At 36.1% G+C, this 23,447-nt stretch overlaps 1 protein-coding gene across 3 annotated transcripts in view; it reads right to left on the minus strand.

Moving 5' to 3' along the window:
- Nucleotides 1-23,447, minus strand: part of CDK19 (cyclin dependent kinase 19) — a 125,997-nt gene that overhangs the window by 67,438 nt on the left and 35,112 nt on the right. For 2 of the 3 annotated variants that reach the window (XM_042016356.1, XM_042016355.1), the window contains exons 3-4: nucleotides 13,053-13,163; nucleotides 2,220-2,360 (exon numbers count right to left, since the gene is read on the minus strand). In XM_042016356.1, coding sequence (XP_041872290.1) covers nucleotides 2,220-2,360; nucleotides 13,053-13,163 — 252 coding nt within the window. Of the gene's footprint in view, nucleotides 1-2,219; nucleotides 2,361-11,288; nucleotides 11,302-13,052; nucleotides 13,164-23,447 lie in introns of those variants that run through there. The other variant, XM_042016357.1, reaches the window with a different exon arrangement.

Below are 23,447 nucleotides of genomic sequence, written 5' to 3' on the forward strand. Positions count from 1 at the left end.
GGTTTACATAAAATAGAAAAATACTTCTCCAGCAGATGTAAATTAAAACAGCTAAGAGAAAACCACCAGAAAAATTGCTCCCCAGCTTAAGAAGACATTGAAGAGCTGGTATTTATGTATTATGCAAGAAACTGACTCCAGTGAAATTGTGCCTGAGGTATCATTCATAGTAGCAAAAAGTCACAAGTATGAGCATACAAATAAAAATTACAGATAAATAAAAATTTCTGGTTAATCAAGGATTTAAATTGATTATTAAATTATTATATTAACCTCTAATTTCAAGTGCAGACACAAGGACATATCCAGAATAACATCAGCTTTTTTCTTACCATGCTCAAGATACAACTATTTGACATACTTGAATTTTTCAGAAATCAGAAAAAATTTTTTAAAGGCAAAGGATTCTGATTACACCTTTAAATCATTAGTGTATCAAAGCAATTTTTGAACTGGTTTCCTTCGTCTTTCTGAAGCATCCTGGAATCCATCAGTTTACACTTATTTGCAGACCAAGAACACACTAAGACTTCACAAATTTCTGTTGTTCTCCTCTCTCAATTATGCCAACATCATTCAAGCACTATCATTCCAGAACCACAAAAATATAGTCATCTTTTTCACAACAGCAACCATCATCTCCCAAAATTTCAAAAAAAAAGACAAAGACATTAGACAACAGTTTTGCTGCAACTCATCAGCAACAGATAAGAACTGTAAAGTAGCAGCACTAGTCACACAAAACACCTGGTGCTGCAGGCTGAAATAACAACACCAGAAAGAAAATTCTCAAGGGCATTTGTTTTTATTATCTTAGATACCACCTTGTATTTCCTATCAAAATACCAAGTTCATATATAGCATTTAAGTGTGTATATAATTAACAGTTCCATGAACAGATATGTCTCCCTTAAACAGAGCTGGATATAGACTTTTCAGGTGTTCCTTCTCAAGCTGTATCTAATTACATCTGAGCATTCTGCCAAAGCAGCAGCTGACTCTTTAGGAAAGTAATAATTTTAACGTGAAAATCAGAATTGTACATGCTTCCTGTTTTTGGTCATGGCTACTATTCCAAAGGCAAACCACACCCCACACCTCTCCCCAAATATACTAACATCTGGAATTTAACAGAAAAACCAACAATAAACAACCAAGGAACAAAGTAAAAAAAAGATCCATAACAAAAACTGAAACCTGTTCTGGCCACTGCTGTTAGTTATTACAACAAACATCAAATAAAATTTAGTTCAGAAAGTGTTTGTGACTTGTATTCCAGGCCTGCCTTACTTTATTCTTATCTATTACAAAAAAATTTGCTCTACATCCAAAAATTAACCAAAGTCCGTACTTACTACTAAAAATTCAAGAACAATCTATGTCTCACAAAACTTAATTAGAGACTGCTAAGTTTCTGGACACGCAGCCCTATTGTGACATACTGAGGCAACTACAAAAAATAACCAAATAAAAGTAGTGACTTTATACACAGGTTACACTACCATACCTAGGAGTGTTATTTGGCATATTAACCATCACATTGTTTGTCTCATGCCAAACATTCTAGTTACAATGCAAGTGGCAGCACACCCGTATTAGTATTCTTTTCATAAACCATAGTAGTACTTCACTTAATTATGAGGAGCAATGGAAAACTTTAACGGGAAAAGGGGAACTAAGACAAGGCTGCCCTTGTAATCTGCAATCAACTTCAAGAGCTACTTCAGGTCATGAGAAATTTCAAGACGATAACTCTTTTATAGTTCTCTTCTCACGGTCAGAAAAAATACCACATGGAAAAGAAATACTCCACGAAAAAACTACTCTTTCACTAGCTTTTATGGTAACTTGCACGTAAGCCAAACAATGTAAAAGGGTATCAATCACTTTCCTATTTAGATGCCTTTTCAAAGTCATGCGAAAAGTTGTAAGAATGTTCAACCAACAATTATCAGCTGTCTCACGTACTGTTTTCGGATATTGATATCTGCAATCCCTTTACCGGATCTGGCATCATTGTCCGAGCTCAGATGACTCAGATAAAAACAATGTGAAAGCATAGTTTGTTTTCATGTTTGAAGTCGCAACTGGTCTCCTGCAACAATAACAGGAAGAGCTGTAGGGGTCGATACACAAGATTACTAACAGGGGCTTTTCTTGTCCTACCCAACAGCACGCACGTGGAACTTTCTCAACCAGGTATCACATGTCACACTTACCAGATCTCTGTGAAGCACCCAGTTTGCATGGAGGTAATGGATTCCATCGAGGATCTGGTAGAGTAGGGATTTAACCATAGATCTTGGCAACTGCATGGGCTTTTTATTTGCTTTTGAGGCACGGTGAAACTTGATAATATGCTAGAAATAAAACAAGTAGAAACACGAAGAAAGTTAGGTGATAGGTAAGAAGGTTGGGTGCTTTGGGGTATTTTTATTACTAACACTAAATAATGGAATGAAATACAAAGTTTGTTGAACTTCGCAATTAAAGTAACAGTGATGCACTCACAATTCTCTTAAATTGTTTTTATTCTCTGAGTTGCTTCAAAGAACAGCTGTCAAGTTTTTGTGAATAACTAAATACTGGCTACTTACCTCCAGTAAAGGGTCTTAGACATTCTCTTTCCTCCCTCCTCCCCATATGGAATCCTCTTACCCTCAGCAGCTAGAGCAGAACCTTTCAAACCAGGAGTATCTACCAGTAGGAGGAGCACACTATGTTTTCACACTTTCCCTCTTCCTCTTCCAAAACACCCAGGATATCATACTTGCAACTACTATTCCCCCCTAAATCAGAATCCCAGTAGACAGAGATTAAGTAAACGGTTTAATAAATATTAGAAGGGGGGGAAGGGTGGGGGCGGGGAATGGCACAACTCCAAAAACCCCACACCACAACATTTCAGTGAGATCATGTTCAAACATCGAAAAATGGTTATCTTCTTGCTTCCAAGTTTTGGTTGCATATTTCATTGATGATGACAAGCTGGTGGCTCTTGGATTACAATAGTCAGTCTGCCCACTGGAGGACAAACACCACTTGAAAACACAGAATGCAGGAAAGAACCCCAGTATTAGTTGATGAAAAAAAATCATTAAAAGATTGCTGAGAGATCATGAAATAGTCATAAAATAATTAATTCTAAGATCAGCATGGAGATGATGGGTTAGGCTTGGTTTTGCTACACTGTACAAGAAATAAACTGGAGTGAGGCCTTTCTACCTTTTCAATCCTCAGGTAAGGTGGCGCTATGCAAGGCACAAACCCGATCTTAATATATAGTCATTTAGCAAACAACTAAGTATGTTCATTCAGATGGAAAAAAAAAAAAATCTCCTTTTTGAAGGCAATTCAATGAAGCACCTTAAATAACAAAATAGTTTTCAATTATGTGTCTTTTGAAAGGGAGAAATAATAAAGGCAGTTTGAATTTTTACTGAAAAGGATACAAAATGCTAGAATAGCGCTATTAATTACCCAATTCTTTAAACAGGATTTGTCTAGTTCAAGATCTTCTTCCTTCTCAGGTTAAAGAGGTAGCCAGTGGCTGTGCTTTAATTAGACCAGCTCCCTCCTCCACCATCCCCACTCCCCACCCAGTTTGTCACTACTGCTCCCAATGAAAATGGTAACGAGTTAATGTTCACTCATGGTAAATGCTACCTCTGGCTGTCACCAGTACTTTAGCCACTGTCAAACTGTACTTAGCAAAAGTGTAAACGATATTGTTTAAAGAGAAATAAGAAAGGCAGAAAACCACAAATAAATCAAAACAGCCTGCTTACTCCCTATCAACAATGTTTCCACAGAGTCTTCCACTACTAAATGTACAGTATTTACGGCTGTGTATTTAAAAACAGTAGAAATTTACAGGATTGTCAGTTTTTAATATACTCATGAGGATCAGTAAACAAGACAAGCTCTTAGTACCCGATCCTTTAGTTGTGCAATCACTCTGGAAACTGTAATGAAATGCTTTAAGGGATTATTTCCTTAGAAAATTTTTTCTTGTGATGTCTCAAGATTCTGTCTCATAACTTCAACTAGGAGTCCCTAGTACCACACAATGCTCATTGGATAGTGACCTTCATGTGTAATTACAATATAATTTATAAAGCAGTAATGATACCATAAACTCACAAATTAATATATTCATTAATACAGGAGATGAAAAAATACAGAGCGACCAACAGGCAAAGGTCATACACAGAGACCCATAAATCCAGTCCTGCCCTTTTTCAAGGTGCATGTAATCACTAGAAGGGATTTCTACACCCATTTAAAAACTGACTACTATCCACATGAAACATTAGTCCTTAGGCACAGAGAAAATGAAACTGAAAGAGAGTCTCATGAGACAGAACTGGACACAGTTAACCACAGATGTGTTGAGGAGGAAAAACACACGTGGCTGTGCCTCTGGCCCTGCCTCAGCTGCTCTGGTACCTCTGGAGGCTGGGACTGAGACAGCACCAGGTTGATGCCATTGGATTTCTGTCCCTGCCCTCCCATGTGGCTCCCAGTTAGAAAGGCTAAGGAAACAAGCTCCTTTCTTGAAAGGGTTATTGAATTGCAGAAGTGAATTAAAACAGATAGTTTTGCTCGAAGCAAGCAATATCACCACTAGATAAAATCCAATTTCCTGCAAACGCAAATAAAACCTGCCAGCTTACTCTACAGAAGTTTATATCCAAAAGACCACAAATATCACAGTTTAGAGAACTGAACAAAAGCTAAAAATACATTGCAGGGCCAAATAGTATAGGCAACTGAAAAGCTGGATTTGGCCCATGACATTGGAATGAATCCACAGTGTTTGTGACCAAGTCCTACAGTGAGAAGTTTTCTAAAAAGAAATAGTTCATCCAATTTCATATAAAGAAAGACCAACACATTTAACAAACACTAAGCAGCAATTCTAATGACAGTGTCCATCTAAGAAACAGAAGAGCAAACAGGTGCTGTTGCTGAACATCATCTCTTCCACTGGAGGCAGCAAGCCTAAACTCTCTCATTTCTTTGTATTTTCAGAAATACATCTATATGCCCCTACCACTGTTGTGGAGAAACCATACCTCAAATTAAATAAGAAAAAAAAATATAGATAGAAAAGAGCATCAAATCAGAAAACAACAGGACAAAAGTTTTGGTGATCTGGCAGATCAGGTGTACAGTAAGCTTCAAAGCAAAGGATGCCACAGCAGTACACAATGCTAAAGGAACTTTTTAACTTGAACAATTGTGCTGACTTCAGCTATGGCAGGGAGATGTGCTCCTTACATGTCAAAACATTTAATATTTAAGAGTCTAAATCCAAGACCTCAGGTGTAGAAATGGATACAGGTACCAACACAAACTAGGATGCTCTTTATACGTAAGTGCACCATGCAAGTGGAGGAGGCACTCTTTACTAGCTTCACTGCCTGAAGAGTCCCAAAGTGCAGCTTCAAGTACAGCACGTAACAGCCAGAATCTTAGACGTAATAAAGGTATGGGATAATTTACAGGAATTACAGGAATTGTAGCCTGCATTTCCCATTTCCCAGATAACTGACTTAACCACTAGGCTTTAAAACTAGACTTCTCCCATTGAATAAATCTTTTTGCTGAATAGCACAGAATCAAGACTGTCCTGTTGAGTTGAGGGTATAAATCTGAACCATGACAGGTATGAAGCACATTCTGCCTCTCTCTCTAGGAAGCATGAGGTGAAGTTGGACACTGCAGCTTCTAACCTTCAGGTATACTCAAATTCTTTGCTGAATCTTACCCTTAATGGACAACCATTGAGAACAAAACATGGGGACTTCCACAACCCAAGCAAGTCAGAGGCATGTTTGTAACAAGACAATAAGCAAAGGGTCAAAAAGCTTCAGCACTCCCCATGTCCTTTTTCGCTGCAACTCCCTAAAGATAAGTCACATATACTGATACATCACCTGGCCAAAAAAAGCTGGAAAACACCCAGACTCATTCAGCAAAATTAATGAGGGATGCCTTAATTGTCAATCCACACTATACCAGCCACATGCTACAGAACAGAAACCCATCCACAGTGTTATGCAGACATAAATTCATTTTAATTAGTTCATTAGAACACTGCAGATGCAGACCCTCTTCTGATATATCTAAAATCCTTCAAAATGAAAGAAGAACACATGTCATAAGAGGTGAATAGAACTCCAAGCAATACTGAAATCTATTCAGCAAAATTAGCCAAGTCATTTTCCCCTTCTGTGCATCTGTATTTCTGATTCCTAAATCTTAAAAACATGCTGCCACTGACTGGATCCCAAAAATGATGTGAGTCAACTAGGTATTCACTATAAAATATAAACATAATGTAAAAAATTTTCTATTGCTTGTACATATTTTGTTTTTAATTTAAACAAGACAGCAACTTTGTAGAAGTGCTTTTAAGTCTTTATTCTAAATTAAATTAATACTTCACTGACCAACATTAAAGTACACATTCATTAGCAGTCTAGAAAAGCAAGGAAGCTATACATTTCTGTTTGCAATCTCTGGGACTATTGGTTTTACTTACTAACTGCTTATTCCCAATTTTCAACTTCAAAAAATGTAATACAATTGCAAGGAAAATTGGATAAACCACATTATTGCAGTAAGACCATTTTAGCTCTTGAAAAGGCAAGACCATATAAATGACAAAAAATGAAGAGGAGAAACTGAACTAGATATTTGGAAATAAAATGATGAAACAATACTCAATCTAGGAGTTTGCCTGCCTTCTTCTATGTTACCATGTGCATTAAAATTGGTTTGAAAGTTGAAAGTGAAGAACTATGTGCATTTTCTAAATTCTCCACCATAAACATAGCAAACATAATGCATAACAATACAGAGCAAATTCAAATCCCTAGGATTTACCCAGCAGTTAAATAAACATTCAGTAAGATCCTAATTTTAGTCTGCTTCCAAGTCTGTGTTTGTGTCATCCCATTCCCAATTCCAAGAGCTGCTGTTCAGTATGACAGAGGTTAAAACAAGTCAGACCTAGAAACTTATCACAAAAGTAGGAAGCCAGCTAATGGAGAGATTTTATGCATGTCTGACTAAATGAAGTTACAGTGTGAGCTCCCCCCTCAACACACGAGATAATCCCTAGACACAAGCCTCTAGAAAACCTGACTGCTTGAGTTCTACTGCTTAAGGCAATGCTTGTTGAAAGTTACATGCATCTCCATCAAACTGAAATGCAATCATGCCAACACAGATGCCTCTCTCAGCTGAAGCAAACTGCTTGCACTCCCTTCAGCAAAAACCCTGCATTCTATCCAATCCCTAATGCAGCCTTTCAGAATAAAACAGAATTATGTCAGTGTGCCAATAAAAAGTAAAGTTACATTTTAATATTGAAGAGAGAGAAGCTTGGCTACATGTTAAATCGGTACCAAGGTCAAGAGGAAGGTTCATACTATATGGCTTCCAGTCTCATTTTAAACACAAAATTACTTCAAATTACTATGTTTACTTTAAATGTAAAGCATTTTAAAAGAAATCAAATAAAAATCTTAAGGTGGTATAAAAAATAAAGAAGCATTGTTTCCATGATTTTCAAAAAGAGAAAGCAAAGACCCAATGAACCCAAGTAACACTTGTTTGCTGTTCCAAACATAAATCATAGTTTCATATGCCTACATTTATAACTCATTTCAGACACCACAGTTTTAGAAATTAAGAAAATTTTGTCAATTTACTTATCACAAGTAAAATAAAATCAAAACAGAAGTTGGTAGAAGTACTTCTAGAGAGATCACTTTAGTTTCCAATTTTGGAAACATTACAGCAATGACCATAAACTGTCCTTCAAGAGGAGAGGAAAAATGCATGCTTGTTCCCTCTAAATGACGCCAGTGCATGGCCATCATCAAGTATCTTCTTTAAAATGTCATTAACCAAACTGCCTAACTAAAGATCCTACTCCAAGTGACAAGAGGTGAACATTTTTAGTAAAGAAATTTAACATGCCAACTTTTGCTAATGCCAGTTTGCTTTAAATATCTAAGCTCTGAAACACAGAACAGGCATGAACAGATCCTGTATAATTTTCCTAAGTTTTGCCAAGGTCTTTCTAGGTCTCGAATATCTTTCAGTCCTAAATATGTGAAAATAACTCTATACAATGTTAATAAAAATCATCAGAATTCAGCTACCCTTTCAGTATACATATAAGAGAAACACAAAGTATTCATACCACACCACTCTGTTCACACCAATTTTTCACACATTTTATGCTTTTGCACCTTGCCTTTGTTTCGAGGCCTGCTCCTACCTGTTGTTTCCTCCAATTCTCACACTTTGTGGTACAGAAAATGCATCCACAAACTGCCCTCAAATTTGTACAAGTCTGGCAGAAAAAGCAAGTGTATGTTCTGAGAATATGACAAACAGCTATGGGCAAGGAATACCACTGCCCTCTGCAAGAAATTCAGCCATCACTTTGATGATCAAAAAACCCCATCCATTTCACTTGGAACCAATCAATCATGCCATAAAGACCTATGCCAGTCCATCACCTTCTGTCTGGACAAATCTTATATTCTTCTTCCAGCCAGCAGAATCCTATATTGGTAAATACGCATACAAGAGAGAAGACTGCATGAAGAATCGCCTAGCAGAATCACCTGAATTACAACAAAAGTGTAGACATGACTTTAGAAACTCAAAAGATACAAAAATAAAACTGCTGCACTGACAAAAGTACTTTCATGTATATAGAGAAATTTGTCATCAACTAGCATCTGAATTATCTTCAAGATTGAGAGCTAAACTGAAGCCTGTGGAAGAAAGAATTGTAACTGATTATACCATATTTAAGGAATATGTTTAAACTCAGAGCAGTTAGACAATATTCATGTCATTAAACAAATATGTAGTTTTATTGTACATATCAGTATGCAACGCTCTCCCAATTTCATTTATTATAAAAGATTATTCAAAATGTTGTTAGCTGAAATTAAGTACATTTATTTGTAGACTAAAAGAGTCAACGAGTGTTATGAAATTCACATGTAGGAAGATTATTTTCTCCTTTCCATTATTTGATGATTATGTTTAGGTACACATGACTATGCTAATAATCTCTACCCTGCATTTTTTAAAAGCAGAATATATACATAACAAGTATTTCCTATTTAAAAAGCCAGTCTGCCCATATATTTTTATTATTACCAACAATAATTCCAAGATTAATTTTACTCCATGTTTCTCAGTAGTATTTGCTGCTAGGCATTTAGTTGTTAGAGATCACTGGAATCTAATAGTAAGAGAGAAACATTCAACCAAACCTAAAAGAATACACAGATCATGGTTTAACTGGTCTTGGATAGTGAATGTACTATCACATTCAGTATTATCAAATCATAGTTAATTATTTATGTACTTATTTATTAAGAACCAACAATGTTTTTTATTGCTATAAAACATACTTAACACATTTTACTATGATAAAAATGTCACCCTTTTTCAGAATGAGATCAAACCCATTCAGAAGCTTCTTATTTAAGTTACAACATATATTTCCAGAAAAGAGGATCTTAAAGATTTGACGTTATACAAACATACTAAAAGACTCTGAGAATTAACTCTGTAAAACTAGGAAAGGTAGATAATCTATCAATATCAAAAGTAAAAAAAAAAAAAAAAGTGTAACAAAAATGTTGCTTAGAATCAAAAATCCTGCTTAAAGTAGAGAGACTATGGAATTGAAGTCATCAAATGTGTGCTTTTCCATGGTACGAAAAATGTGTGCTTTAGAAAATACTTTCAATATTAAAAATCTGCTGTAAAAGGGAACAAAAGAAAAGTTCTAAATATTATAACCTCTACAGTGGCTAAGAGTAACTAGACTGACGACAAGCAATTCACCTCCAGGACAGATCTCATTTGTATCAAACTTTTCTTAAAGTCCATTTTAGTAATCATCATGCATTTAAAGCATTTGATATAAATTTAAATAATGTCTTTAAATGAACTACTTTACACAGGAAGTTCTGGACAGCAGTATACTGTCTAGAAGTATAAGACTAGGGTGAAATAAGGACATACAAGAAAGTTCAATTGATAAAGAAGTTATTCCTTTGCTGACAAAACAGCAAAAATTTTGGCATTTAAAAAAACCCTTTATTTTTAAGGTCAAAAATTAACATCCTGTACACTGAGAACTTTACCAGTTCTCTTTGACAGAGACAAATAGCCGAGAAAATTCATAATGACATTGAGTATTACACCAAGAATTTTGGTAATCAAAGGAAACTAGTTATAAATCATTTTGTCAAAAGAATTCCTAAATTCTTAGATATTCTCTATGGTAATCTAATGGCTTTGCACCGTTTTGTATAATGCAACTTGAGAGATAAGGAAAGAAAGTATCTTTGATAGGCTTAGTTATTAATATCAATGACTATGTTTGTAGTCAAGGACAGTATAATCAGTGTTCACCAATGCCTACCTAAAGTAGTTCAAATTAGCATAGCTTCTACATTCCTTGGTAATGGTATCAACAGAAGTTACAGAAAATTATTAAGTATGCACTACCTAAACATAAAATTTCAGATCTGAGCAGTTTCATTCTTGAGAATTAAATGAGAAGTAAAAAAAAAAAAAAAGGTTCTTGCTCACCATAGAAGAACTTTTTAATAAGTTTAATTAGCACCAACCCTTTAGAACAGGACTTTTTTTTTCAGTATTAGAAAATTAACAGAATAAGATAGCATCTAATATACTTTATTCATCTCTTGCCAAATGTTCCCAGTACAGAAGATGAAAAATATAATGATTTTAATTAATCTAATGATTGAATGTGATGAGCATTTATTCTTCTCATTGAAGCCAATAGGAGTTACTAAAGCTGGGCAGCTTTGAACAGAAGGACAGTTTCCATACTTACTGATTTTGGTAAGTAACTCTAAGCTACCTAGAAAACATTAGTCTCTGGAAATCTACATCTCTCTAGAGACAGCACACCTTCAATTCCAAAACTTAAATCCTTATAAACAGATATATCCATGATGAATAGACTTATTTGTCTTTATGTAGTGCTGGGGAAGCACATGGTGCTAAGCAATAAAAAAAAGTGCTAAACCCCTACTACAATTTCTACCCCATAGAGTTGAAAGGGCACAAGCTGTAAAGCACAGGAAATGCGAAACACAACACAACACAGACAGAATGACAAGTGGTTGGTATTACTGAAATGCGTTACAAAATAAGTGGATTTTCAGGAGTTTTTTGAAGGAGGATAGTGAAGGATCTTTACGTACGTTAATTGGGAGGCTGTTCCATGTGTAGGAGGCAGCGTGGAAAAAGACACAAAGTTGGGAGTGAGCAAAACAGACAAAAGGGGAATTAAGAGCGATGCTTGGGAAGTGCTGACGGTAAAGGAAATGAGGACCAAGGTTAAGCCAGAACCAAGAGGGCCTTGAACATGGCCAACTTTATGCAAGGGAGGAAAAAATTCCTGGCAAAGGCTTAAGAAGCGAGGAAACATGGGCAATTATACAGGAAAGGAGAAATGATTTGTGTAGCATGTCCCATAGAAAAAAAAAAACGTAAGAGAGAGTTAGGAAGTGGGGAAACCAGTTCATATCAAGTACCTCATTGTAACAAACACTTCAGTCTTAAATAATAGAAAATAATTAACTTCACTGAGATTATATCCAATACCCAGCCATATGGGAGGAGTGGCAAGAACATCAAATTGCAGTGATTCTTCTTCTAAAGCTGTTAAATCATGTGAAAAATCATGTAGTGTAAAAACCACACGCCCAAAGCAAAATCAAATGGAAAAGGTTAGGAAGAAAGGTGTTTAAAACACATGGCAATAAATGTAGCAGTAAAATGTGTTTGTTGTGACTGTTCCATAAAATGAATAAACTCATTTAATGCAGACATAAATTCTATCATACAAAGCTGATGCACTTCTCTTCATCATCACTGCCACCAGTTATGTGAAATACACAAACTCTCAATGTCCACTGAACTTTGATGAAGAAAACTTTCAAAATACAAACCTGCTAGCCTTTAAGAGAAATAAAATTAAATATCTTTCAAGCTTTTGAAGGGGAACAAATTACCATGATTTTACTTGTTCTGAGCCAGAAGTGTCTTTTAAATGGTCTAAGTTTCCTTTCCATCCAATTAAAATTTTGTGTCATTTACAAGCTCAAGAGCCAAGTATGAAGAAATCAAGCAACTTGTCACTAACATTTGTAATAGCAACATCTATATTAATGAAGCCTTCAAAAGTAATACTGGAATTTATACTACCACTTCCTCTCCTTGCCAGTATTTTCAAAGGAATCATAAACATACTGATTACACTTCGTGTTTGATATCTTTCAGGTTTAAACACAAATCCAGGTCCAAGCAACTCACATCTTATCAACAGATGTGGAGCTTGAATATTTGCATCTGAGTTCAAGTCACAATGTCACTGATGTCCACCTCTACAATAGACTAAACCAAATCACATAATATTTTGCTGGAAACTTAATAACAAACATCTAAGTCTCTACTCCTCTTCCATGTAGTTATAGTCCATCAGTAGGCCCAATTAGTTTACTTATTTGTTATTTTATTTCCACTCATACTGTCACAAATTCTCTGTTTAGGATATAGATGATTGCATGTTAGTCACTTGCAGTGCATCTCAGTGAGAGGACTCATCAAAGCAGTCCTTCTCCTTTTTCTCTTTTGTGTGCATGTGCTAAATGTCAGGAAAAAAGTATTAAATACTTTTCCAAACACAGTTTTAGATGATCTCAATTTAGGAATACTTTCTTTAACTCCAATTAAAGCTTGCAGGAAAATCCTTTTCACTTCAAAACCCAATCTGATTTTAAAAAAAATTCTACGTAGTCTTTGGCAGGCTTTAAAGTGTAAAAGTAACAGGATCTCAGTTAGACCCTTAATTACAGAGCAAGAAACTAATGCATCTCTGCCTATATGAAGGTACAGCACACACACATCAGTATGAACAAGCTCTTAGTGCACTGTCTCAAACACTCAGGGAAATCTGTACTTACCCACAAATCATGCTCAGCATAATCAAACAGCAGCCAAACCTTTCTGTCACTGTGAGAAAGGAAAACCTTCTGCAATGCAATCACGTTTGGGTGCTTTAACTCTCGTAAAAGCTGCAAAGAAACAGAGAAGCTCTTGTTACTTCTGTGCTTGTTAAGAAAAGCAAACACAGCAACAAAACCACCAAACAGGTCAAATAGCAAACAAGTAATCCTACAACAGGCCCCAGAAAGATGCCACTGATTCAGCACATTATCTTCCAAACATCAAAATCAGGTATACACAGCCACTGTGGCTGTGCTGTTCTGCCAGCACAGCTGCCCATCACTACCTACCTTTCTCTGTCCCACGCTCAGCACAGAGCTGCCCATCCCACCTATTCATCCTGCTTACCACGAGTATCTTTCTCAAAAGATGTTATTAAACACAAATATAACTGTTTTCTTATCAAAGGTGAACATCAGGATTTGAGGATGCCAGAATGAAGCTTGTACAGCTGGTCCATTTCTTTGTCTGGACAACAGAGTTCTTGATCACCACATAATTTTTTATTACCAAAAATTTTCTTTTGCTTTGGATCCCTACCTCACTTGCCTTAAAAGTTCACAGGCTGTTGTTCTCAGAACATCAGGGTGTTTTCAAAGAAAAGTTTACCAAAATGGGTTTCCTACTGGTTGTTTCAACTACTATTCTGTAATCCAGAAATAATCACAAGTTTATTTATTGCTTGCCAGAAAGAAAACTAGGTTTCATCACTAATTAGACAGCATATTAAAGCCGGCACTGCTGCTGAAATCATCCTTCTGCCAGATTAAATCAGTCTCAGAAGGAGTTGGGAATCAGTACTCCCAAAAATATAATTTCCATGGAATCACTTTTTCTTCCCCCCTCTCCACACTGTAGTCAGAAGAATGATTGATCATTTCTGTCTTATCTGAAAATTGCTTGCATCTGCAGCACTAGTATATACATTGCCAAGAATCAATTTATAATGGCAAAATTGTAAATGGAGTAGGTTCCAAGGCACATTTGGGAGAAATCAATCTTCCCTTTTTTCACCCTACAGAAAAAGACTCAAGATGTTTATTTTAGGGGAAATTTTAAAAAAATACTGATTTTAAATTATATTATCTTTTGACTATACAGATATCTATCAAAGCAAGAAATCTAAAGAATACCATAGCTGCTTAAATGCATTCCAGCTTTCCAGTAAATGAAATAATTTAAATGTTTCTTTTACCATGCAGGAAGTGTTTTCTTATTTTTCTTTCTTTCCCTAACCCTGAACCTCCTTTTCTCCAGGCCAGACAACCCCAGTTCCCTCAGCAGCTCCTTGTGAGACTTGTTCTTTGTTACATTCTGGCTGTCAAGGCTGGGTGCCACAGCATCCACTGCTTCAGCAGCACAAGACAGACCAAGGAAACGTTGGCTGTAGGAGTCCAACATACCACATCAAGAATGCGAGCTCTGTTATGGCTGTGCTGGACTTGCAGTGGTACTCCACACCAACTAGAGGAGGTCAAACATGATAATGTAAGGTACAAGGGATGAGCATGAGCCACAAACACAAACTGTTGGTCAGATTGGTTGATTTAAGCCTGAATTTAGAAGGAAGAAATCAATATACAGTCCTAGTAATTGAAAGATTCCAGTGTACTTGACAACATCTTGTATTACAAGATAACAACCTGAACATAGAAATGATCTGCAACTACTAGAATTTATTACTAAATGAACACAGCATCGTATTTTAATACTACTTTAGCCGAATGTTCCTCTAAAACTGAAGTTCCATCATACCCAACTTGAGGTAAAATGCTAATAAAAACCTGTGTCTCAGTTACAATACATTTCTTTCTTGTAGTAGCACACAAAGCAGTTTAGATAGAAAGACACTGAGAAGGACTTCATGGTGAACTGTCAACATCTGTGCAACTTTGCCTGTCCTGTACAATGGCTTTCATCTAAACAGATTATGATGATTATTATTAAAATTATTATCAAGAGAATTGTACAAACATCTTTGCTTACTGCCATTCTCAGCTGATGCCACAGCCTAAAGTTCAAAATTATGCTTCTGGATAGCCCAAATAGCGTGGAACAGCTTCTAGGATTCCCAGATGGCTATCTGCTATATGCAAGTAATTTCTTCAATTGTCCGATGAATAGTAAGTTCTCTATGATGGACACTGTGAGAATTTCCCTCTCAAGTGAATGTTTCCTATAGCAGGGGAAGGGGAAGTCTCTGATGCCCAAGAAAAAGTTAAGTTGGCAACAGCATTGGTATAGAAGCTTGAAGCATTGGAAATGTAAAGTGTCAGCAGTCATGCTGAGGTAGACTTTGGATGGAAAATCCAAGTAAAGAGTAGAGGCTGTCTAGCCAGAGAAGGAGATTAAGCAAGACTAAGCAAGTAAAAGTGGGATATCATAAAAAAAAAAAAAGACAAAAATAAAAATCTGAAATATTTTACCTCAGGTTTTAATAATAGTTATGATACTGATCACGGAATGAACGAAGGCATAGAAATGCCTCACACTTACACAAGCAAAACTCGGAGGTGGTATCAGATGATTAGCAAATACATCATATACATTCAAAAAAGGGACACAAAGGAGACAAGGTATTTGGAGACCTGTGAATCCAAAGCACACAAAAAAACAATTTTTAAACAATGAGAACAAAGAAAAATGTGTGAAAAACAAACTATCCTGACTTTCTTCTCTGATAATTGATTTTCTACACAAGCAGATCTGTGTTCAAATTTCAATCTTATAATAGTTTTAAATACTTCATCAGATGGGAAAGATGACAACTGGAACACATTCAAGGTGAGCAAGAAACTACCTAAAAGAGCAGCTGACAATGGGATACATTTCAAGGTAAAGTAGCGCTATGTATTAACTATTTGGGGAGTTACCAAAGAAGAAGTATTGTGTTTATTAATTAAACCCATCTTAGTATCAACATCAGGAGCGTGAATGAAATTATCTGATTAAATAAAGGCAGCATTCCCAAGGAAGAAAAGGAATGTGATAACGCATCATTTTTTATGCTACTTTATTCGATGACTGAGCTAAGAAAGAGTAACAGAAATGTGATTAAATTAACAGCACAAAATCTGTATTCATGCACTTAAAAACTAACCAAGAACTTCTACTATAGATGGAAAACTCATCAGGTGCAAGTGACAACTGGTAGAACTGGACTGACATAAAACAAAGAAGAAAATTAAGAGGGTAATTCTGGTGTTAGATATCCTAGTTGGGGTCTTTACAGGAGAGAATGGGATGTATTGATAGCAATATATAAATGGCTTGTGTGATATAGTTTTTATATTATATGTGGTTTCTTTGCTCAAACACCTCCCCCTCCACACCCACACAAAAGATGAACTTGCCCTCAAAGAGGCAAAGGGTGACCAAAGGAGCAAAACAATCTATCTCTCAACAGGGAAGTCTCAATTACTGTAACTGATCAAATATTGAAAGGAAATAAGATGGATACCCACTAACACACAAAGATGTGAGCATCAATGATGAAAGAAATCATTACACTAGATGATAATCATGGCTGAAGAACAGAAAGACAGCTAGTAAGAGATAAAATTACCCTGCAAGATAGCATCTCACGAACAGGAAGGAACAGGGAAAATACTATATCTCATATGCTTCTTGATCAACATTCGAAAACAATTTTACTTGATGAATTTGATGTAAGTCAGCCACTAGATAGATGCCTATGCTATATGTGCTCTTGTAGAAGCCATGATGAAAAATGGGTTTAGTGAGGTTTTACTGATCATCTCCAGCAGATGGAAAAGATGATTGACAGCAAGCTCCTACAGCAATTTGGTTTAAATGCTTGAACTGAGCCTGCAAACCATCTATCACCATATAATGCAAGTTCCTTTCACAAGAAGCAGACTAGCAACTAGGAAGTCTCTCGCTCTTTTGAGGTATATAAAATTCTCCCTTTTTCCCCCCAAAGAGATAGACAACTTCTGTGAATGGTAGAAGAGTTGCAGTTTTACCAATACAAACAACGTAATCAATTATGAAGGCATTTAGCACATTTAAAAACAAGTCAAACAGTACATTCCTCAAGGAAATAAATCTTGCACAGAAACACTTTTATGCCACAGAATGGATAATGCTTTCTAGCTACCACTTACAAAAGCAGGGTGAGGACGGACACTTTCATCTTGCTGTGAAGGAAACCTAAGAAGAATTAGAGAAAACAAACAGTGCTCTCACTACTGACATTAGTAAATCTTGCAGCAAACGTGTATTTCTGTGTCAGTGATGACAAAACCCATAACCACCTCCAGAAATTTATTCAGAGGGCAATCTCATCTAAGAGGTGTACCTACCTTTCACATAGTTTACTTCAGTCTTTTGATCTATGTACTTCAACTGATCTGGAACAGTGCTGGTAGTTTCTTTGATGGAAATGCACACTCTACTGCATTCAACCATTTTCAAGGTTAGAACAAAAATGGCAGAAATGTGGATCACAAGAAATCACAGGAAAAACCAAAGTATGAGGCTGATTGCTCCTAAAAGCAATTGCACATTATAGAATTTTAAAGCTGCCTCTTGTGTGATGAACCTATTCAAAGCCTCTAGGGTCACTGAAGTTGTTTTTTAATTGAAGCTGGGCTTTTCAAAGGAACATAAAGATCATAATTTTACTTCTTCAGAAGGTCTTTTAAAATTCCAGCTGGTTTAGATGTTATTAAATACTAGATACTGTCCTCCGTGTTATTAATATTATCCTTTCCACATAGACCCTCTGCTGCCTATTATCATATTAAGCTCATGCTGCAGCTTTTCCCTCAGGGAGGTATATATGGGCCTTTCAAAAAAAAACCAAAAAACCCCCCCAAAAAAAACCAAACCAAAACAAAAAAAACCCATATAAACAAAAAGAAAAACCCCAACAACCAGGCAGCTATTCCTTTTGTTAAACATGTAAGAACAATCCTTTGCTAACTGCGCTACAGATCTTGAAGTTATCAAGATAAGATGAGAAATTATCAAGAAAAGAGAAGGGAATTCAAATTCAAACAGGAGAAAACTACTCAAAATTCAGCTTTGTTTAGTGATCCAGTTGATTCTGAAGTTTGGGATTTTCCCGTTTGGATTCCCTTTTCTACTTGGAGAAATTACAGAGTAACTGCATAAGTGAAGTCTTCATAGTAATAAAAATTCAAACTGAGCAGGTATGGAGTGTTTGCTTCCAGCTTTAAGTTGTCCATGGCTGACACTTATAAGAGGTCTCAAAAAGATGCAGGCAACATAAAAATGGACATGGAGATATACAGATATATACACACAAAAAAAGAAACCATCCAAAGAACCTAAAAAGAAAGGTAAAAGTTTAAGCATTAGCTTAAGCTCTGCTTCAGAAAGGACATAATCTTTTTACACCGGTCTGGCAAGGCCTGTCCTTGGACAGCCTTTGGCATGCAAAACCAAGTAGGGAAGGCAGAGTAAAATGCCCAAAATTAACAACTGCCATTCTTACACAAACTGCTAGGAGTGCTGCCTGAATTTACAAGATACACTCCAAATTAAAATTAACAAGCTAAAATATTTCAAAACAGGCTCCAAGCAGAGTCCACATAGACTCTCTTCTTCCCTCTAATTCTCCTACACATGCATCCAATTTTCACCAGATACCAAGCAGTCCTTCATTATGAAAGATCCCTCTAAGTATGCTCTACACATTTTTCAACCTTCTTTCTTCACACTTGCATCTCTTTAAAGCACACAGTCCCCAAACCGTGAGGGCTCCAAACTATCAGAAGAGAAAGATCAAGTATGTTTTTAAAAAAAAAAGGAAGACAACGAACAGAATCTAGCCAGTAAACTGCCAAACGTCAGGACAGGAAGAAATGTGCCCCACCCTCCTCCTATGAGAAGGATTAAGAAAGTATTTATTCTATAAATATTTTCATTTCAGGAGCTGAAAATGGTCTGGCATTGCTAAATAACACTATTATTCTGAAACAAAAGCTTGGCAAAATACTTCTTTTAAGTATTGCATTTTAACGAAACTAAAGGAATAGAAACTAGGGTAACTGCATTTTTAATTCTTGAGGTTCTCAGAAAAAAAAAATTTATCTTTGGCATTTGTCTTGAAGCACATGGGCAGAAATACAAGTATAAGAATTCTTTCCATTTCTTACTTACCAGTATCATATACCATAGCACAGACTTCTTAATAACAGAGAGAAAGGACTACTGTAAATTTACTTTCAAAGCAAGAAATTTCTTAATTTTTAATACAGCTATATAAAGAAATGCTGACATTAAGATCACACAATATCAACTTCACTCCAGTGCATATATTAAAGAGATAATTAATTTTCGTATCTTTTCTACGAAATAAATCTGAATTATTATTGAATTTGGGCATCTTCCTAAAAGAAACCTCATCTCCTTTAGGACAATTGAATTCTACGCTCTCTCTTCTGTTAAAGAGAACTGTGTATTTAATTTTGGTGAGTCTGGCAGAGATTTAGCAATAACCATTTTCCTCCCAAATGAAAGGTATAGATAAGTTAAAGCTCTGTCTTTCTCTACAGAGATTTTTCTCCTTATTCGGCCTACAATAAAAGAATATCCTACCACTCAGTAATATCAACAACTAAACTGAAAACATCTCTAGAAAGTAATTTACTGAAAAGTAAAAGCAAATGCTTGTCCTTTCTGAAGATTTTAAGATACCCTGAATTTGCTTCTAGGTTGACTAGAAATTTCTTCTGTTACTGAGAGGATAAAGAAATTTCCCATCAAACTAACAAAAACTCTTAAACCTAAAGCTATATTAAAATGTTACAATGGGGCAGAGGGTATACAATGCATCACTTTGCTAATACATTTTCGAAATTCACAAGTAGCACCACACCAAGCCCTGAACTTACACATTCAGCCTGGAGTTTTAAACTGCAACTAGTTTTTTCTTGCAGGTCTTATTCTAACATTTCCACACTTTTCTGAATTCCTGGCAACCAGTTATCACCTTGCTCTAGCACTGTGCCTCACAGTGAATTAATAATAATGATAAATAATAAATAATAATAATAAAATAACAGCGATGGCAACTGAGGTGTTCTAAAACTCTCGCAGAAGGGCAAATAAGATGAGTAGACATTGATTCTGATCATCCATTTTTCAAAGTAGATTTTCCTCTCAAGAAGACTTCAGAAAGATAAATGTCATATAAACCAGAGTAAGAGAAACAATGCTTTAGCAAAGAACAGCCAAAAAGCATGTTTTTCTAACCTCAATTAATTATGGCACCACAGTGACGCATCTCTCAAAAGGTAATAAATTTCTAACCTATGCAAAATATTGGACAGGGATTGCAATACTATCCTGCAAAGATAATATTTTTACAGCCCATTTTTCCCCTTTAGTCCTAAAGTTTACTTATCTCCTCTACTTAACTGACTTTTTGATTAATGTTTTTATTATTAAAGCAATTTTTTTCTTTGCCATTTTCCACATTTTATACAGTACAAACTGTATAAACACAAATTGTGAAACAAGTTATTTGAAGTTACCATTAAAAAAAAAAAATCTAGATCTTGAAAAACCTTCCACCCAACAACTTCTTGTATCTGAACAGTGACAATAACCAGCCTCCCAACTTGGTAAACATGTTTGGTGGGCTCAGAGAAAAGCACAATTCTGTGACACTACTTCTGATCCTGAAGTTCTCTATCCTATGGTATGAAAATTTCCTGCATTTGCTATAACCAGAGTGCATCAAGTGTGATCCAACACGTATACCCAAGATCCAAACTCTCTGCCAAAACCACCTGTAAAATTCAATGCGTGAGGGGTTTTCTCAGATGATACATAATGGATTTGGCTCCACAATAAAGTGGTTGTGAGACTGCCAGTATCTCCTCTCAATCTGACAGCTCAACAACCAAAGCACTCCCACCAAGGGGCAAAGCTGAAGCAGTCCTCTTCACTGCTCTGACCTGCTGAACACAAGGGGCACAATGCCTGGAAAGGCACAGCTCAAGCACTTCAGGACAATATTCCAGGTAAAAAGAGGTGACTCCCTACAGCCTCATGGAAGGTATCCCAGTCCTTCCCCAGGAAAGAGCCAAAAAAGCAGCTTCTCAAGTGTGCATGCTGCAAGTAACAAATCCAACTTCAGAATTTAAATCTACCCCTGCTTTGTAAAAGGACTTGGTGTATTATTCAAGATCAGGCGTGCTGCTACTGACTACTGTCACATCCAAGTTCTCAACTTGCAGACAATTATTTCTCTGGTACAGAAATATACAGGAATATAAATCAAGTGTTACAATGAGACAACAATCTAACAATAATTTATCATTTCCAATAGCATATGAAGAAGGCACTCTTCTGATAATACAAAGTATTAACACAACACTCCTGTGATTCAAAAACTGTTTGGAAAAAAACAACTAACTTAGCTTAACTTTGTGTCCAGGTACTGATCAGGTATCAGCTATCCTGTGTAGTGGTTTAGGAATGGTATTTTCCAATTTAGTGTTCCCACCATGTGTCACTCACTCACTCCTCCCTCTTGCCCATGCCCTCTGAAGGGCTGGAGAGAATTGAAGGTACAAAAGGCAAAGATCACAGCTTGAGACAAGAACAATTTACTGGAAACAGCAACGAGGTAAGAAGAAGAACACTAAGTGGCAACAATACTAATAACAAAAGTGCGTGCAAGAGAGGTGAATGATTCATATGCAAATGCTCGACACCACATCACAGAAGTCTGACAACACATGACCTCCTTACCCAGACCCAAAAGGGACCCTTTCCCCCTTTCCTGGAAAATGGCATGAGGTACTCCTTCTGCAAAAATTAACCAACCCTGTCATGGCCAGTATCAGGACACATCTGCCTAAAGCCAGCATAAAAGTCCATGCTCTGAGAAACTCAAACGAAGCTAAGTCAGGTGCCTATGCCCCAATCTGGACCAAACAAGAAGGTTGATCCAGCAACAAAACAGCAACCTCCAGCCAGGATACAATTCTGTTACATACTGTTTCCATGATGCTGGATCACAGAAACAGCAGATTTTTCATGGAGGAGTAACACAGTCTTGTAGACCACATTAAGTTTTCCATGACGCTACTATGTGACAAACTGTATGTATTTTAGCATTTAAGGATTAAAAGAAAATACTAGTTTCATATAGGTAATGTGGGAGAAGGAAAAAGAAAAAAAAAATACAACTCCCTCCCCCCCTCCCCACCCTAATGGTTATGCTTCATATGTACTCATTCTACTTAACTTGAGACTGAGATGCAGGCATTTAGGTACATAACTTATAGTTACAGTCTTCTTTAAATAGAAAATTAAATCAAATCAGAGGTATGAATTAAAAACATATTAAGCATATTAAACCTCTGCTCCTTATGGGAATCAAGTTACAGCTGCTTTAGTTCTGAATGACAGCATCCATTAAACTTTGATATACTTCAAAACTGATGTGCTTTAATGTCTTAGATGTTTTACCTCTACTTAAAACAAGCTAATACACAAGCCTGTAGTTGCAAGTGTAAATTGAGTCTAATACCATGCTCCAAATGAGAAACGTGCCTGCAGACGGGAGGAGATAATGTATTATTTTGGGGTTTTAACTTCCTTTTATTAACTTGGGTTTGTTTAAAAGAGCAAAAGTTGTGCACACAGATCAGGTTTTTTATATTCTGTTTCCAGATAAGATTAATTTAGAAATATTACTCTTTCAGAGTTTTTACTCAAGAATTATTTCAATAATTAGTCTGTTGACAGTTATTTACAAAATTCAGCATTTCACTCTGGAAGCACAACACTAGAATGCTCTTAAGTGCTCATTAACACAATTACCTGCTAAATTTGTTCTACTTTTGCTCACAGGTTTCCACTTTTTACCCAAATTTTCTGCAATTTTTAGTCACACGTTAGACAAATCTAATGTGCGAAGCAAGCTAAAACAAGATGTTCACTGGCAGTCTCCCAAGTCATTAAACGCCTACCACAAGATTCCTCTCATACTCTCAGGATCAGACTGCAACTGGATAAAAAACTCAGTTTGTAATCTAAAGCCTGCTATTTCCTCATGCTTCTATTAAATATTAAAAATCCTTTAATGAGACAATGAATGCAGCAAAATCATACTTCCCTCAATAAGGACCAATGCAGTTTGGAAAGGCTCAAAAGGTGGCTGAATGCAAGTTTCAAAATTTGGTAAGCAAAGAAATAAAAATGGTATGGTAAATATGGTCTTACAGCAACCCATAAAGACTCAGAACAACATCAGTTTTGTAAGAGAGCTTTGGAAGCAACAGTAGTTTGTTATTAGATGTTGTAGTAGGTTTAGTAGGTTGTTATTAGATGAAGAAATTAGTAAC

The sequence above is a fragment of the Corvus kubaryi genome, unplaced genomic scaffold, assembly GCF_017639235.1.
Source record: "Corvus kubaryi isolate FWS band 111438036 unplaced genomic scaffold, C.kubaryi_AGA036_p1.0 split3-73, whole genome shotgun sequence".
Taxonomy (NCBI): Eukaryota; Metazoa; Chordata; class Aves; order Passeriformes; family Corvidae; genus Corvus; species Corvus kubaryi.